General features: G+C 42.7%; 1 protein-coding gene across 2 annotated transcripts in view; it reads left to right on the top strand.

The window, feature by feature from the left end:
- The window catches only part of LOC117512550 (glycogen debranching enzyme-like), a 279,336-nt gene that overhangs the window by 97,761 nt on the left and 163,650 nt on the right, over nt 1-17,925 (top strand). For both annotated transcript variants that reach the window (XR_004561327.1, XM_034172666.1), the window contains exons 11-12: nt 3,480-3,667; nt 6,621-6,744. Coding sequence is in view for 1 of the 2 variants with exons in the window: in XM_034172666.1 (XP_034028557.1) it covers nt 3,480-3,667; nt 6,621-6,744 (312 nt within the window). In the remaining variant the exon portion in view is untranslated. The remainder of the gene's footprint in view (nt 1-3,479; nt 3,668-6,620; nt 6,745-17,925) is intronic.

Consider the following 17,925-nt stretch of genomic DNA (forward strand, 5'->3'; position numbering starts at 1 on the left):
AAATGCCTGTTTTTACAAATAAAAAATGGAATATTTTACAAAAGCACATTTATCTGTAAACACCAACACACGTCACATTAGCGTGTTGGTTTACATAATGAATGACTGAACCAATCAGTGTTTAGCAGAGGCACTTTTACCCAGAATCCTTTGCGATCTGTCTGTGTTTGTTACAAAACCTCAGAATTAGTGCATTATTCAACATTAAAAGATGTATGTTATATTTTAACTTTATACAAATGACAGAATTTACATTAATGGAGTTATTCTATCAGTATTCACACCAAACCACAAGTCAGCATAACTTTACTTTCCAAGACCTCCGCCTGACCGGAGCGTTGTGACTGGGCTTTGTGGCTGCTCTTACCTTGTTTTTGTGCTGTAAGCTGTGTAGTAAACAAGAGCTTCCTACAGGGGGCAGGATGCTCAAACATTGAAGTGCAGGGTCATTGTTTGGGTCTTTTATCGCTTCTGATGCTTCCAAAAACAATTGTGGTGTTAAAACTCAAATTCAGTTTATTAGTAGTTGCAAAATGTACCAGACAATACTGGAATTTATCGGTTATCTGTAACTTCCGATACATTTTTGGGTGGTTTATTGGTTTATCTTTATCAAAGATAACTTTTCAGTTATCTGATTATCTGTTATCAAAGTTAATTTTTTGGTTATCTGTGCCCACCGCTGCGCATATGTAATCCTGTATAAAAACTGCTTGTATCCATTGTTCTGGGTTCTGTAAGAGCGGATCTTGTCTGTAAGAGAAGTTCTTGCAGGGTCCAGGCCTGATTATTTTTGCTGTGACTTGAATTAAATTTAAAAGTGTGGAATAGTTCGAGTTTGTACTTTGTAAGGGGCAGTATTACAGAAAGAATTGGGGGAAGAAATAACAAAATAATGAATTTAAATTTCATTGTTTATCCCATCGGTATCCACAGATGCAAAGCTTCTGCTCTCCGCCATGATGTCATCTGCGATGCATCACCCCTGCGGTTATTTTTACTAGAAATAAATAATTAATTTCAATTTACTAGAAACAAATAATTAATTTCAATTTCATTGTTTATCCCATCAGTATCCACGGACGCAAACCTTCTGCTCTCCGCCATGATGTCGTTTGCGACGTATCACCCCTGCGCATGTGCAAAACATTGTTGTCCCGTGTCAGGTCCGTTGCCCTAACTGGACCTGGCACTTAAACTGTGCCTGAGATCGTATCCTGCAAAACACAGTTTCTCAAAGCACAATCACATAAAAAGAGACAACATTAGACAGAGATCTCTTTTGTGAGCTTTGCGCAAAGGGGAGAAGCTTCGGAGAGAGCGTACAAACCTAAGACCAACCTTGCTTTCCCTGCTCCTCTCCGCCACCCCCCCGGCGCTTGCTCTTTTATTAGAAAAGAAAAAAATCATAAACAATACAACGTAGCATCAGGGTACATTGCGTTTGGGGAAGGGTGGGGTGAACGGTTGCTTTTGAGCTACGGTTTCCTTTGAAACATGCTCGTTTCTTTCAAGAAGGGAGTAAGCAGTTAAGTTTCGATGTCAACAGAGTCCTGAAACAACCTTTAGTTCATCACTGTGGCTGAGCAATCATTTAGCTTAAATGCAGCATATATGAATGGGTACATAATTATTATGATTGAATGAGTAAATAAAGTATAAAAGAATATAATTCAGACAATAATAAATGTAGAATCCTTTAACAAGTCAGCTAAGACACATATTCTTTCAGTCTTGTGGCTGGTTTCACTCCCACATCACACAGATAACAGATAGTTGATACAGTTCATTTCACAAGAAGCAGAAACGTAACTCAGACTACTTTTGATTACATTGAATATCATGTAAGCAATCATAAAAAGCAATCATAATCATAAGCAATCATAAAATCCCCATCATGCCATTATGACAAAATTGGTCCGCAATCACTCATTGTTGCCCGAAATGATGCAGAATCAGTCAATAATGTGGCTATTGTTAACTTTGGATGATTTATTTTGAAATGTATTGCAATTATTATATGCGAATCAGCCAGTCAGAACAAAGGATTTCAGTCAGATGTATAATAATGTATGTTTTGTTTTAAACATGTACCTATAATCTACACTTTGATCAGTTACTGAGTTCACATTTTTTTGCTTCATGCTTTGTCTTAGAAATATTTTTTGTAATTACTTGTTTACATGTTACTATGCAGTCGGTCTGCTCTGTGTGAGCCTGATCCTGTCATATCTCAGAAGCTAAGCAGAACAGGATCTGGTTAGTACTTGGATGGGAGACCTCTTTGGAACACCAGCGGTTTCTCCAGGTAAAACTGGAGTTGTCAGGAAGGGCATCCGGTGTAAAACTTGTGCCAATTACCAATGCGGATCTGGTTGTATCTGCTGTGGCAACCCCGAACGAAACCGGGAGCAGCTGAATGAACAACAACAACTTGTTTACATGTTACTTTTTCTGTTTTAATGGAGCTTTGTGAAATATATTACCCAAACTGGGAAATTTTCTTGAAATAACCTGCTGGAATATCAATTTGAAGTAGAACAGTTATTTACCTCTCATCCAATCACATTGTCTCATAGCGCCTAACAGTTGAGCTATTCACAGTGAGGCTTGATGAAAATATTTCACCAAATGGAGAGTCATTTTGCCTCGTAATTTTATTGCTGTGTGAGTAGTCCAGATGGGCAGATCTGAATTTAACACACCACTATACGTACCTCAAACAAAGTGCTTTGTTAAAACTATTATAAGCTAGAAACATCAAACTGATGACAGTCACTGGTTCCAGTACTGACTTAATTGTTGCATTAAATTTCATACTCAGATTCACACATATGCATCCTGGAAGGTCAAAGTTTATAACCATATCGCACCAGCTTGGCTGCCCAGGACATTGATCAAATGCAGCTTGATGATGTAATGAACTGATTTGTACCATATGATGCATGTATGAACATGATATAATATACAGGCATGCCCATAATATGCCTTTAGCACAATCTTGGTGGATCCAGAAATCCTCTGTGTGATGTTATGGCATGTATGACAGATCATAACTTCCATGGAAATGCAAGGGATTTCCCAAGTACCTCAAAGATCATGGGAGAAAAAGATCATTTGTGTTTGCAACTGTAGCAGTTGCAGTACAGATTTGTTTGGTTACAGTGCAGTTTTGATGGATGGACAGGACAGTAATGGACCAACACCAGCTTCTCAAATTTCAACTGTTTCTACAGCACTTTTCCATCTGATGGAGATGATGCCACACACACACACACACTGATGCCAGGAAGTGCCATGCACTGGGAACAACTTTTAGCTTGAAGACTTTGTTCAAGGGAATCAAACTGAGGATCCTCTAGCCATAAGCACACCTCTAACCAGCAGGCCACCACTTTTTCAGCTTGGTTACGGGGTTACATGTAAAATTAGACCTTATACTAAGACCTTTGTTTTGTTTTTCTCCTTTGGTCTCTCAGGATCTGATGTCTACCTCAGGAGGGAACTGGTCTGCAAAAGTGACATGATCAAACTTCGTTATGGGCAGAAACCAGAGGATTGTCCTTACCTGTGGGCTCATATGAAGAAATACACAGAGATCACAGCCAAGATCTTTGCTGGTGTTTGCCTGGTCAACTGTCAGTCCACTCCTTTGCATGTGGCTGAGGTATTGTGCAACTTCCAGACAATGAATCCTGTATAAGAACATATGACTTAACATGATTCTTTGAGTTAATATAGAAATCCAAATCTGAAAAAAAGTTGGGATGATATGGACAATGCAAAAAAAAAAAAAAATGCAGGGATCCTTACATTTACTTTAATTTCAATTTCATTATAGATTGTATGAACCAAAGCTGTTTTGTGTGGTCAACTTTATTTCATTTATTATCAGTGGTGGGCACAGTTCCGATAATCCGATAACAGATAATTATCAATCAATCAATCAATCAATTTTTTTTTTATATAGCGCCAAATCACAACAAACAGTTGCCCCAAGGCGCCTTATACTGCAAGGCAAGGCCATACAATAATTATTATCGAAGATAATGTTTTCATTATCGGATTATCGTTTTAGATAACTTTAAAAACCATTATCGGACTAATTATCTTCCGATACATTTTTGTGACTGATAACATAGTAAACAAAGATGAACAGTGGCAAACACTTTTAAAATTTAAAATCAGTTGAGCACCTACCTGTTAAAAGTTTCCTAACGGATGCATAGTTCTACTCTCTGCAAACAGAAGAGAACTACTTCTATAAGAAACCACTCTATCCTCTGCAGGCAAAAGAGAACTGGTCTCACAAAAAAAAAAATAAATAAATAAAAAATAATTTTCTTTAACACCATACTGATCTGCTGCTAATATCACCCAAGTCATCCAGAGGCATACATTATTAACTTATGGTTCAAATTTTAACCAAACTAATTTTGGACAAGTTATTTAAAATTACTGTCATGTCTGACGTTTTATAAAGTGAAAACATCAGATATATGTTTTAGTTTTAAAGTAATGTGCTAATTTTAAGGTTTTAGTGAGCGCATGCTGTGCCCAGCAGTGCATTATGGGTAGGATAGTCTAATCTCAGTATGTTCACGACAGTACAAATGCAACTCTGTTCAGGCTCAGGAAAGGGAAGTCTGGGGTCCCCTGCTGGAGCTGTTGCCCCTGTGACCTGAACCGGAAAAGCGGTTGAAGATGATGATTTCATACAGCTGATGTCAACAGATTATTGTGGCCTTCATTTTATACAGAGGCAACATCCATGTAAGGCTAAGTCTCTGAGGAGCAAAGATGGGCAGAGGATCTCCAGTTTGTCAACAAATGGATGAAAAAAATTGAATGTTTTAAAACCAATGGTTCTCAAAGAAAGACTGAAAGGGATTTGTGTATTTCTCCCTCTACAGTGCATATTATCACTGAATGATTCAAGGAATTTCCGCGTGTAAAGAGCAAGGGTGCAAGCACACGCACATGTGTTGGGGGGAGCCGACACTCTGGCACGCCACATGTGCACTTGGCAACTCCACAGTCGTGGGGGCACTTAGACAAATTTCACATCCAGCTCGAAAATGATCGTCTGCTGACTGTTGTCGTGCTAACGGTGCGAATGGCCACACATTTTCTGTGTCAAACGAGCGGTGTTAGACGTTCGTGCATGTCACCTGGTATTTGGCCGACACCTGCCACGAGAGGGTTCGATGGGCTCTCACAGTGCACACTCTGTCTTTCAGCTGCTGTAGCAACAGGTGTACGAGGCATTGCAGGCAGCTACGATTTTACACATATTGCATACAATTCCTGCTTCATGCGCATTTTGATCACATTCATACTATGTGTGAAGGGGCCCTTAAGATGGCATCGTTTCCAGGGACCTCCATGTATTTTTCAACAAGACAATCCAAAACCACATTCTGCACACATTGTGTATGAAGGCATGGGTGCAGAAGAAGAGGGTACAGCTACTGGACTGGCCTGACAGCAGCCCTGCCCTGTCCCCAGCAGAGAGTAGAGAATTTTAAAATGGAAAATGCAACAACAACCCCATACTATTGCACACTTCATGCAATAAGAGAAAGAGTGGAACAAAATAACATCCAAAAGTTTTCATTGATTGTATCCTCAATGCCAAATTGTTTCTTAAGTGTTGTGAGGCAGAATGGCAACATTACAATGTAACAAATGCTTTTATTTCCCTTTTTTTTTAATGTGTTGCAGGCCTGTTTTTTTAATATGCATTTTCCATACCGTCAAAACATTATTTGATTTGGGGTTGTACATAAAACATGATCACTCTTAAATTTACTACATTAAGTTCTGGTAGAGTATATTTTACTCTGCAAAATTTACTGTGTACGAAAGCCCAGAGCAGACTCTACCTGCTGAGGTGACTCGGGTTCTTTAAGTGCAGGGGGCGCTCCTTAGGACCTTCTTTGACTCTGTAATGGCATCAGCCATTTTCTACAGAATGGTCTGCTGGAGCAGCAGCATCACAACTGCTGAGAGGAGGAGACTAGACAAAGTGATTAGGAAGGCCAGCTCTATCCTGGGAAGTCCGCTGGATGATGGCTCAGCTGTCATCCCTGCTGGAGAACGCCTCCCACCCCATGAGTGACACCCTGACTGCACTGGAAAGCTCCTTTAGTGACAGGCTGCTCCACCCCAAGTGTGTGAAGAAGCGATACTGCAGGTTCTTCCTTCCTGCTGCTGTCAAACTCCACAACCAGCACTGTTCCCAGTAGACCCCTCAGGTCACTCAAATCATTAATGCAATTGTAGTAACATTTTTTTCAGCCATTTGCAATAACACTACACATTTTGTGCAGTTATACTTGTACACTCGTGTACAACATCACTTGAACACTCATGCAATATTACAGCACACACATTCTGCTTCTGTATAGTATAATTTATTCTACTGTATATATATTGTTCTTTGTACCTAACTTGACTTCCATATTTAGTATTTTTTTTTTCTTTTGCCTTATTTTTGGATACTTGCACTGTTATTCTGTGACTGTCCCTATGCTGCTGTAATATCATCAATTTCCCTGTCGTGGGACTATTAAAGGATTATCTTATCTTAACTGTAATGTGTATGTTGTTCCTTGTAGGCGATGCTTACAGCAGCCAGAACCATCAGGCCTAACCTCTATGTGGTAGCTGCACTGTGTTCCAGTAGCCAGCCTATTGAGAATGTACTTATAAAGCATCTGGGAATCACCACTTTGATTCAAGGTACTGATACCGTTCCATCAAATTGCACCACGTTCCCCAATACTGCACTGGAAATCGTGAAGCATTTTGAGATGTCTTGCTGGTTTTTGTTTTGTTTTTTGCTTTGTAAATTCATTCATCTGACTTGCAATATGATGCACCTTCTTATTAGTGATGGCTATGTAAGGCCTCAAAGCACTACTAGTGCTTCTTGAGGCCTACTAGGCCTAAGGAGCGCCCCCTGCACTTCTAGGCCTACTGCCATCTAGTTCTACTAGAACTAGATGGCAGTGTATATAAAAAAAGTGTTCAAGGCATGCGTTTTATTTATTTTATTTTATTTCATGCATTTTAGTTTACTTCAAGAACTATTCATTTTGTCTTTTCAAAAAAAAAAAGGATTGAAGGAAATTAAAATGCATTGGGCCTCATATATCAATGTTGCGCACTTGTGGCATAAATTTACGGCGTAAACTTGAAATACACCAAAGTCGCCGTGACGTGTCACGCAGTGCGCACCTGCCCATTTCTGGCGTACGCCTGACGTGATATTGATAAATGTGGCGGGTGGAAACGTACGTAATTATAATAAACACGCCCATAAATATTCAGACTCCGCTTCAGACACACCCTCATTTTACGACATAGAAGCCGGAAAGACGGCAATGAAAAAGAACTCCACCAATCACGACGCGTGCCAATACAACCCCTGGCAAAAATTATGGAATCACCGGCCTCGGAGGATGTTCATTCAGTTGTTTAATTTTGTAGAAAAAAAGCAAATCACAGACATGACACAAAACTAAAGTCATTTCAAATGGCAACTTTCTGGCTTTAAGAAACACTATAAGAAATCAAGAAAAAAAGATTGTGGCAGTCAGTAACGGTTACTTTTTTAGACCAAGCAGAGGAAAAAAATATGGAATCACTCAATTCTGAGGAAAAAATTATGGAATCACCCTGTAAATTTTCATCCCCCAAACTAACACCTGCATCAAATCAGATCTGCTCGTTAGTCTGCATCTAAAAAGGAGTGATCACACCTTGGAGAGCTGTTGCACCAAGTGGACTGACATGAATCATGGCTCCAACACGAGAGATGTCAATTGAAACAAAGGAGAGGATTATCAAACTCTTAAAAGAGGGTAAATCATCACGCAATGTTGCAAAAGATGTTGGTTGTTCACAGTCAGTTGTGTCTAAACTCTGGACCAAATACAAACAACATGGGAAGGTTGTTAAAAGCAAACATACTGGTAGACCAAGGAAGACATCAAAGCATCAAGACAGAAAACTTAAAGCAATATGTCTCAAAAATCGAAAAATGCACAACAAAACAAATGAGGAACGAATGGGAGGAAACTGGAGTCAACGTCTGTGACCGAACTGTAAGAAACCGCCTAAAGGAAATGGGATTTACATACATAAAACCTAAACAAAAGCCATTATTAACACCTAAACAGAAAAAAAAACAAGGTTACAATGGGCTAAGGAAAAGCAATCGTGGACTGTGGATGACTGGATGAAAGTCATATTCAGTGATGAATCTCGAATCTGCATTGGGCAAGGTGATGATGCTGGAACTTTTGTTTGGTGGAGTTCCAATGAGATTTATAAAGATGACTGCCTGAAGAGAACATGTAAATTTCCACAGTCATTGATGATATGGGGCTGCATGTCAGGTAAAGGCACTGGGGAGATGGCTGTCATTACATCATATGCACAAGTTTACGTTGATATTTTGGACAATTGAAAGGATGTTTGGGGATGATGAAATCATTTTTCAGGATGATAATGCATCTTGCCATAGAGCAAAAACTGTGAAAACATTCCTTGCAAAAAGACACATAGGGTCAATGTCATGGCATAGGGTCAATGTCAACGAGCAGATCTGATTTGATGCAGGTGTAAGTTTGGGGGATGAAAATTTACAGGGTGATTCCATAATTTATTCCTCAGAATTGAGTGATTCCATATTTTTTTCCTCTGCTTGGTCTAAAAAAGTAACCGTTACTGTCACAATCTTTTTTTCTTGATTTCTTATAGTGTTTCTTAAAGCCAGAAAGTTGCCATTTGAAATTACTTTAGTTTTGTGTCATGTCTGTGATCTGCTTTTTTTCTACAAAATGAAACAACTGAATGAACATCATCCAAGGCCAGTGATTCCATAATTTTTTCCAGGGGTTGTAGAGTGTCAAAAGCGGCCGTCGTATCAATTGTTTTGTAGTATATAATCAATAAAGTGTTACAGTGGTCCCTCATTAATCGCTGGAGTTACGTTCTAAAAAATAGCCCGTAATACATGAAACCGCGACATAGTCAGCGTTATTTTTTACAATTATTATAGACGTTTCAAAGCTGTAAAACCCCTCACTACACAGTTTATACACTTTCTCAATCAGGCATGAACATTTTCTCACTTTTCTCTCGTGTGTAAACACTCTCAAAGTTCAGACCTTAGTAGGAAAATAAGACCAAACTGTTTTCAGGCCCAAACATTTGTTTGAGAAATAAAAATAGAACGTTTTCCTATAAATAATTATGATGGCTGTTATGTGTCGGACGCAGCCCGGAGAACCGACCAGCGTTTGAAGGACCCAGTATGAAATAAGCAGAGCATGGTACAAAGGATAACAGAGTTTAATAAACATAACAGTGATGTGAAAAATATAAAAGTGCGCGGTCTGGCGTGGTGGATTGCGGTGCGCTCCCAGCAGCGCTAACGGTCCGGAGCCAGAACCAGTTCGGACCCAAGGACCCCGCCGACACCCCCCAGGTGGCCGCGACAAACCGAGTCTGTGAAAGAAGAAATCATTATGTGAGTCCACACTCAACACACAGAGAGACCACTCAAAGGTGTACAAACAGCAAACACTTCCTGGCTTAATTGCAAATCAGCTTCCCACCCTGCAGGCATAGAACACCCTGTTCAGAAAACTCCACTGCAGTGGAAGCTGATTTAAATGACTAACATACAGCTCAATATAATAAGGTGTGAGGGACACCACATTTACTGACTGTATAAATGTTAGTCACAAAATCTAACGTACCTCAGGAAGTGTGCTGACGAGCGTGAGACCTCACCCCCTCCTCTTTCACAGACCATGCATCAAACCTGGACGTTCTCTGCATCCACTGATGATGAGATGGCTCTTGAGACGACGATCTCACCCGTCTGGTCACAAGGTCGAGTCTCTGGCAAACACACACTGTGCACTCCAGACTTAAATGCCACCATGTTCCAATCCGTGTAGATGCACCACAGCTGTGAGTCCTGACGAGCTGCACGTGATCAGCCTCAGGTGATCAGGGTGAGGTCCTGATAAACTCAGCTACACAGCCACTCAGTCCCAAATGCGCACCACCTGGGAGGAAAACCAAAAGACAAAACAGAAGACAAACAAAAGCCAGCCAGGCACACCAGCCACAACAACACCCCCCTCCAGGGACCATGGCTGGAAACCGTATCTGCATTCGTCTTCCAACAGAATCTTCATTTAACAGAACGGTTGATGTCTTCTCCTCTGGCTGCATCTTTGCCTTTGTTTCTGTCAGTCACTTAGCACAGGTGTGGCCAGGAGTTCTTAAACCTGTGCGGTCAGCCTTTGTCCAACCATGTTCACGGTCTGATTAGTCATAAAACAAAAAAGACAAACACAAACAACCAAACCACCCCCCCTCCCCAGGGGACCGTCCCATCAAACCCCGGGAGGAGGAGAAAAGAAAAACACAACCCAAACTTAAGCTTGCAAATAAAAACGCTAACACCCCCCCCCCCCCCCCAACGACATGTAGGGACCAACACCCCCCAGAGGACATCCCGCCAGCTCCAGGAGTAATAACCACAGCCGAGGTCCCTCTGGGATCCAACGTCACCCACGGGGACTCCCACCGCCTCCCAGAGGACCATTCCATCAACCCCAGGAGGCGCCTCCCCTCATGACCAACGGACCCAGCCCCGGCCGTCTATGGCTAGATGGACCCACAGCCCTTTCCCCCCCAGAGGACACCACAGTCACACCCCGAGGGCTGAAACTGGGGGGAAAAACAAAAGGAGAAAAGAAAAACATACAAACAAAACAACCCCAACCCAACCCCCTTGGCGCAGTGGAAACTGGAAGCACGTCCAGTGTCACCAACCGTGACTATACCCCAGAAGCCAACCGGGAGGAGTGGAACAGCGGTTATGGCAGACGGCACAAAACGGCGCCACTCCTCCGACTTCTAAACCAGCCACCAGCTGCGGGTATATCCCACTGCCCCAAACCTCAGCCACGCCGACGGCAGACGGCCCAAAGGCGCGCCGAAGCCGGAGGTGGAACAGGGAATCAACAAACAAACCCCCCCCCCCCCCAGGTGCAGAGGTTACCTGGGAAACACCCAGCATAACCAAACTGCACCACTCCAGCAACGCCGACAACCTATGGCTCACACGGCTGGAGCCAGAGGAGAAGAGAGGGAATAAAAAGAAAATACCCCAAACCCCCCCTCCCCTCCCGGGCGCAGAGGTTACCTGGGAAACGCCCAGCATAACCACACTGCACCACTCCAGCAACGCCGACACACACGGCTCACACGGCTGGAGCCAGAGGAGAAGAGAGGGCACAACAAAAAAAAAAAACAAAAGAAAAAAGAAAAAACAACCCAATTACCCCCCCCATCATCCCCCAGGGGACCGTCCCATCAAACCCTGGGAGGTGAAACTAAAAGAAATAAAAAGAAAGACTAACAGACTAACAAACAGTTATTTGGGTCCTGTTTCTGCCCGAGACAGACTGCAGGATCACGACCCCAGACACTAATAGTGAAGAAAATCCCACACACAAACCAACTCAAAAAACACCCACAAAAAATGAACCAACACAAAACTAATAAGTGATTTATACCGTCAAGCTCAAACAAATGGAACACACCTGTTCCAACTTAAGAGCTTAACGGTAATGTGACTCAGTCACCAACAGAGGGAGCCAGAGTGCTAAAAATAAAAAAACCCCTTTGGTAACAGAGAAAACAAACTCATGCTGCTTTTCTGTGCGCAGCTGTGTGCAAACACACAACCAAAATGTGATTCAACTAAATTACGCCGGAGCTGATACAACAGACGCAGTAGTTATCGTCACCCGGGGAAACGGGGCTACAACTGTAACACAGGAATCTCAGCGACCCGTGCCACAGAGCTCCGCCGTGCACGTTCACCCATTACAGACACACTCTTGCAGCTCCCGTTTAAACCTCTTATCCGGTCGGAGCGTGACGCGAAGCCGTCACCAGTCACACTCCACCACGACCCACGGATAAGGCACAAATACAGGAACACGGCTGCAAGAGAGCTCAAATCAGTATTCGTGTAATGGGATCTCAAACACGCACCATCCGGGCGGAGAGCACCCGCAACTGATCCGGATAACTTCTGAACGTCTGCTGCCGCCTTCCCGGCGCGTTACCGTCTATGCTAGCGCTGGGTCCGTGATGTTTGGCCAGAGACTACTGTTATGTGTCGGACGCAGCCCGGAGAACCGACCAGCGTTTGAAGGACCCAGTATGAAATAAGCAGAGCACGGTACAAAGGATAACAGAGTTTAATAAACATAACAGTGATGTGAAAAATCTAAAAGTGCGCGGTCTGGCGTGGTGGATTGCGGTGCGCTCCCAGCAGCGCTAACGGTCCGGAGCCAGAACCAGTTCGGACCCAAGGACCCCGCCGACACCCCCCAGGTGGCCGCGACAAACCGAGTCTGTGAAAGAAGAAATCATTATGTGAGTCCACACTCAACACACAGAGAGACCACTCAAAGGTGCACAAACAGCAAACACTTCCTGGCTTAATTGCAAATCAGCTTCCCACCCTGCAGGCATAGAACACCCTGTTCACAAAACTCCACTGCAGTGGAAGCTGATTTAAATGACTAACATACAGCTCAATATAATAAGGTGTGAGGGACACCACATTTACTGACTGTATAAATGTTAGTCACAAAATCTAACGTACCTCAGGAAGTGTGCTGACGAGCGTGAGACCTCACCCCCTCCTCTTTCACAGACCATGCATCAAACCTGAACGTTCTCTGCATCCACTGATGATGAGATGGCTCTTGAGACGACGATCTCACCCGTCTGGTCACAAGGTCGAGTCTCTGGCAAACACACACTGTGCACTCCAGACTTAAATGCCACCATGTTCCAATCCGTGTAGATGCACCACAGCTGTGAGTCCTGACGAGCTGCACGTGATCAGCCTCAGGTGATCAGGGTGAGGTCCTGATAAACTCAGCTACACAGCCACTCAGTCCCAAATGCGCACCACCTGGGAGGAAAACCAAAAGACAGAAACAGAAGACAAACAAAAGCCAGCCAGGCACGCCAGCCACAACAATGGCATTTAGAACTAACAAATTAATTTTAACGATCAACGAACGAGGTCGGACACATAAGAAATTATTAATAGTGACTGACCAGTATTTCACAGATCGCCCCTCTGCGTCCTGACGCCGCGCCTTTTTCCACTCACCCCTGGCTGCAGCAGGTGTGTGTTTCCGTGTGACAAACACAGTTATGAGTAGTTGTTGGCGCTCTTTTTTCTTCTGGGCAACAAGATTCTTATAAATAGATACGCAGAACACAGAACACTGTAAAAAAAAAAAAAGGCATGCAAAATTGGACTAAAAACTCAGCGTGACTCCGAGGCCATGACAGGTGAATGGCGTTATAGCGAGGGACCACTGTATTCTCTTTTCACATGTCAATAATTCTTGACATGTGGATATTTGCTCGCTCAATTAATAAAACATGCCTAATCTGTCAGATTTCTTTATTTTTAAAATGTATTTCTGTATTTATTTTATTGTGACAACCGAATGGAGACGACAAAACCTGGTTGCAGCACGGGCGAATTAAGGGAATGACGAAACTACAGTTGTTATTATCAATTTCATAGTCTAAAACGATCACACCACATGAAGTTAAGCTCAGCGCTGCTCTGGCTCCAGGCTCGAAGTCTGGAGAAAAAGGCAAGCAGCGCTTTCTTTGTAGTCAGCGCTGTGACCACGGTTCGTGCTCCATAACAATCCCGCAACAGCGGGATTTGTATTGATTATTATGTAGTATAATCAGGAAAGTGTTATTTATGTAACATATGCATTGATTTGTATAATGGCACTGTTCATCATGTTGATCATCTTCATTTTTATGTGGATTCCAGCGCTGGTTCATTTTGGTGTATAATTTACGCCACCTCTCGACCTGGTGTATATTTGCAGCACAGCGTACGCCAACGACCACATTGATAATTGCCAAGTGGCGCAGCCGTTTTGGCGTACACCCCATATACGCTCAAATATCGCCGTACGCAACGTTGATACATGAGGCCCATTGTGCGGAAGAGAAAATGCATTGTGCTTTGAATGGTTTCTTATAGACACTGCCATCTAGCGGTGTCAGAAAAAAGGACAAATGCTTCATGAGGCCTTGTTTGGAGATCAGTACCTTCCATATTCTTACTTGTGTACTGACAAACTGCCTGAAATTTTAAATACAAATGCATTTCCATGCTGATCATAATATTTGCTGCACCTGCATCCTTCCTCATCCACTTGATGCACATTTAGCCATCATGTCATCACTCTCTACACATTAGGCAGGTCAACATGCCACAAGACCCCCCCCCCCCCCCCCCAAAAAAAAAAGTCTAGCAAAAAGTCTCTTGGAAATTTTCAGCTCTAGTAATTAAGTCCCTTCGCCTGCTCCCTTGTATTCACTCGGGGTAGACACAGCAAACCCAAGGTGGATCTGCATGTTGATTTGGCACAGGTTTTGCACAGGATGCTCTTCCTGATGCAACTCCACATTACATGGAGGAATGTAATGTGGAGTTGACATGAAAGAAAGTGTACCAATACCTGACCCCCAGAAGGACATTAAATCTAGGTCATTACCAAAATGGCTTCCTACCTATCAGAAAAAATATAAAGCCACTTAAATTTACTTTAATGTCTTTAATAATCATGATAAAAACTTGGTTTTAAGCATTCTATATTTTTCCTTCAAGGTTTAAGAAATATTTAGCAGAGAATTTTGTCGAGACGACTGTCACAACTGTGAGTTTTATGTGTGCAATTCAATTTTTGGAACCCATTTGTAATTACTGTCAGTTTCATGTCCTACAGCAAGTCAAACCCACATTATTGTCCTCGACTTCCAAAAAATACATCATTAGGCATATTGTCACATGATGTTAATTGAGAGGATCCACGTGCCAATGCACATGGAAGACAGTTTTTCCTGCAACTACACTGCAGGGTGCTAAAACAGTTACAGTGTATCATCTTTAGTAGACTGTCTGGTGCAGCATTCATATCTGAAATTATGAATTATGATTGTTCTCAGGTCCATCCCTGCTGTTAAGATCCATTGGACCTTCTCCTTCCATACAAGACATACGAGGTCTGTTAGAAAAGGATCCGACCTTATTATTTTTTTCAAAAACCATATGGATTTGAATCACGTGTGATTACATCAGACATGCTTGAACCCTTGTGGGCATGCGAGAGTTTTTTCACGCCTGTCGGTTACGTCATTTGCCTGTGGGCAGTCTTTGAGTGAGAAGTCGCCCACCCGCTCGTCGATTTTTTTCATTGTTTAGGAATGGCTCAGAGACTGCTGCTTTGTTTGATAAAATTTTTTTCAAAAACTGTAAGGCACAACTGAGTGGACACCATTCGATAAATTCAGCTGGTTTTCGGTAAAAATTTTAACGGCTGATGAGAGATTTTGGTCTGGTAGTGTCGCCGTAAGGACGGCCCATGGTGCCTGACGGCAATCTGCGCTTCGAGGCAGCAGCGTCTCGCCATTTCAAGTTGAAAACTTCCACATTTCAGGCTCTGTTGACCCAGTAAGTCGTCAGAGAACAGAGAACTTTCAGAAGAAGTCGGCATGAGGAGTTTATTCAGACATTCCATTGTTAACGGACATTTTGTAATGAAAGAACGTGCGGGCAGAGTCGCATGTCGGGCCGGACCCGACTGCGGGGGGTCGCGACAGGAAAAACACCTCCGTTGGAAACCTTAACGGGCATGTTGGAACATGCCCAAGCTGTTAAACAATTTCTCAGTTACTCACTTGTTGAAAGCCATCAAAAGCCGCCTGAATTTTACAAATGGTTTTCAACACGGAGGTGTTTTTCCTGTCGCGGCGCACACAGATTTGCCGAGTCGTCACGGAAATGACTCTGCGAATTTGCGCGCACGTCTTTCATTACAAAATGTCCTTATACAGTGGAATATCCGCATAAAGTCCTCATGCAGGCCTCTTCTGAATCTTCTCTGTTCTCTCACGACGTCCTGGGTGAATTAAGCCTTAAATTAGGATGTTTTCAGGTCGAAACAGGCCGACGACGGTGCCTGGAAGCGCTGCCCGACGTCCCGCTCCATGGGAAGTCCTTACAGTGACAGAAACACCCCATAATCTCTCATCAGCCGTTAAACTTTTCACCGAAAACCAGCTAAATTTCTCGAATAATGTCCACTCGGATATTCCTCACAGGTCCAGAAAAAATTTTGATAAAGCAACGCGCGCCGTCTTGAGCAGCGTGTGAAACAAAGGAATTCAGCCGAGAGGGCTGAACCACATCTCACTCAAGGCCTGCCCACAGGGAAATGACGTCACCAACACGCGTGAAAAAACTCACGCATGCGCACGAGGATTCAAGCATGATTGGTGTAATCGCACGTCATTCAAATCCATATAGTTAAAAAAAATAAAAGTGTCGGTTTCTTATCTAATACACCTCGTAGTTTGGTAGTAGCCTGTGAGACTGGAATCTGGTTGAGGAATCAGTCGAACGTAGATGTTCGGGTGTCACAAATGACTTAACACAAGTCACCTTCTTAGTGAATATGTCACAAAGCAGCCATGGAAACGTTTTTCCAGTGCCTTAGATATGAGATGTTGTCCTGCAAATGAGTACAGGAACAACAGCTGTGTGCACAAGTCAGGTCTGAGATATTTCTTTATCTGGTTGATATCATACACTTTTCGAGTCTGTTTTGCATGGTTATCTAATGTAAAATAGAGAGGTTTCCCCTTGTTAGATAATATCTGTGCTAATTCTTTGTTTTATGTTAGCTATTGAGTATTTGTGTTATTTGTTTGGACGTTCTGAGAAATATAAGTTAAGTTTTACTCTATCATCTGTCTATCAAGTTTCAGACACAGGGAGATCTCCCCCTGTTGGTGAGAGCCAGTAACATTAGAAATGTGAGACTAAACCACACCCATGTTAACACCCACAAGGTATAAAATGTGTTGTATGACTCCTTTTGTTGGCCTTTCACAAGATGGACACTGTCTGTGAGGGTCCCAGGCTTGGTTTCTAACGTGACCTTGAATATACTCAAAATGAGGAATACAATGGTTTGGTTTTTGGTAAGGGGCAGAATTTTACATAAAAGAACCAGGTAGAAATAACACCCTCTAGTGTGGAATGGTGAAGTAGAAGAATCAACAAGTCGGTGTCTTCTCCGATCAATATTGTAAGGTATAGAGATGCCACATTAACTGCTGCCTTAACAATATCATCACCATCTCTAGCTGCCTGGATAACTGTGCTTCTTCATTCTCTAGCACTCTTCTTATAAGGTCAGTTAACTTCTGTGTGTTAGTTCCTCTTGACATCATGAAGTCAAAGGAATTGTCTGTAGACCTCCAAGACAGGAAGGGTACAGAAACATTTCTGCTGCTTTGAAGGTCCCAGTGAGCACAGTGGCCTCCATCATCTGTAAATGGAAGAAATTTGGATCCACCAGGACTCTTCCTAGAGCTGGCCGCTCGTCTAAACTGAGCAATCGGGGAAAAGGGCCTTAGTCAGGGAGGTGACCAAGAACCTGATGGTCATTCTATTAGAGGTCCAGAAATTCTCTGTGGAGAGAGCAGAACCTTCCAGAAGGACAACCATCTCTGCAGCAATCCACTAATCAGGCCTGTATGGTCGAGTGGCTAGACGGAAACCACTCCTTAGTAAAAGGCACGTGGGCAATTCTATGGTAACGGAATTACAACAGCAGAAAAATCTGGACATATGGCATCTAACCATGACAGATTAGCTCAGATTGTAATTCCATTACCGTAGAATTGCCCACGTGGCAGCCCACCTGGAGTTTGCCAAAAGGCACCTGAAAGACTCTCAGACCATGAGAAACAAAATTCTCT

This window comes from Thalassophryne amazonica, chromosome 1 (assembly GCF_902500255.1).
Source record: "Thalassophryne amazonica chromosome 1, fThaAma1.1, whole genome shotgun sequence".
Classification (NCBI taxonomy): domain Eukaryota; kingdom Metazoa; phylum Chordata; class Actinopteri; order Batrachoidiformes; family Batrachoididae; genus Thalassophryne; species Thalassophryne amazonica.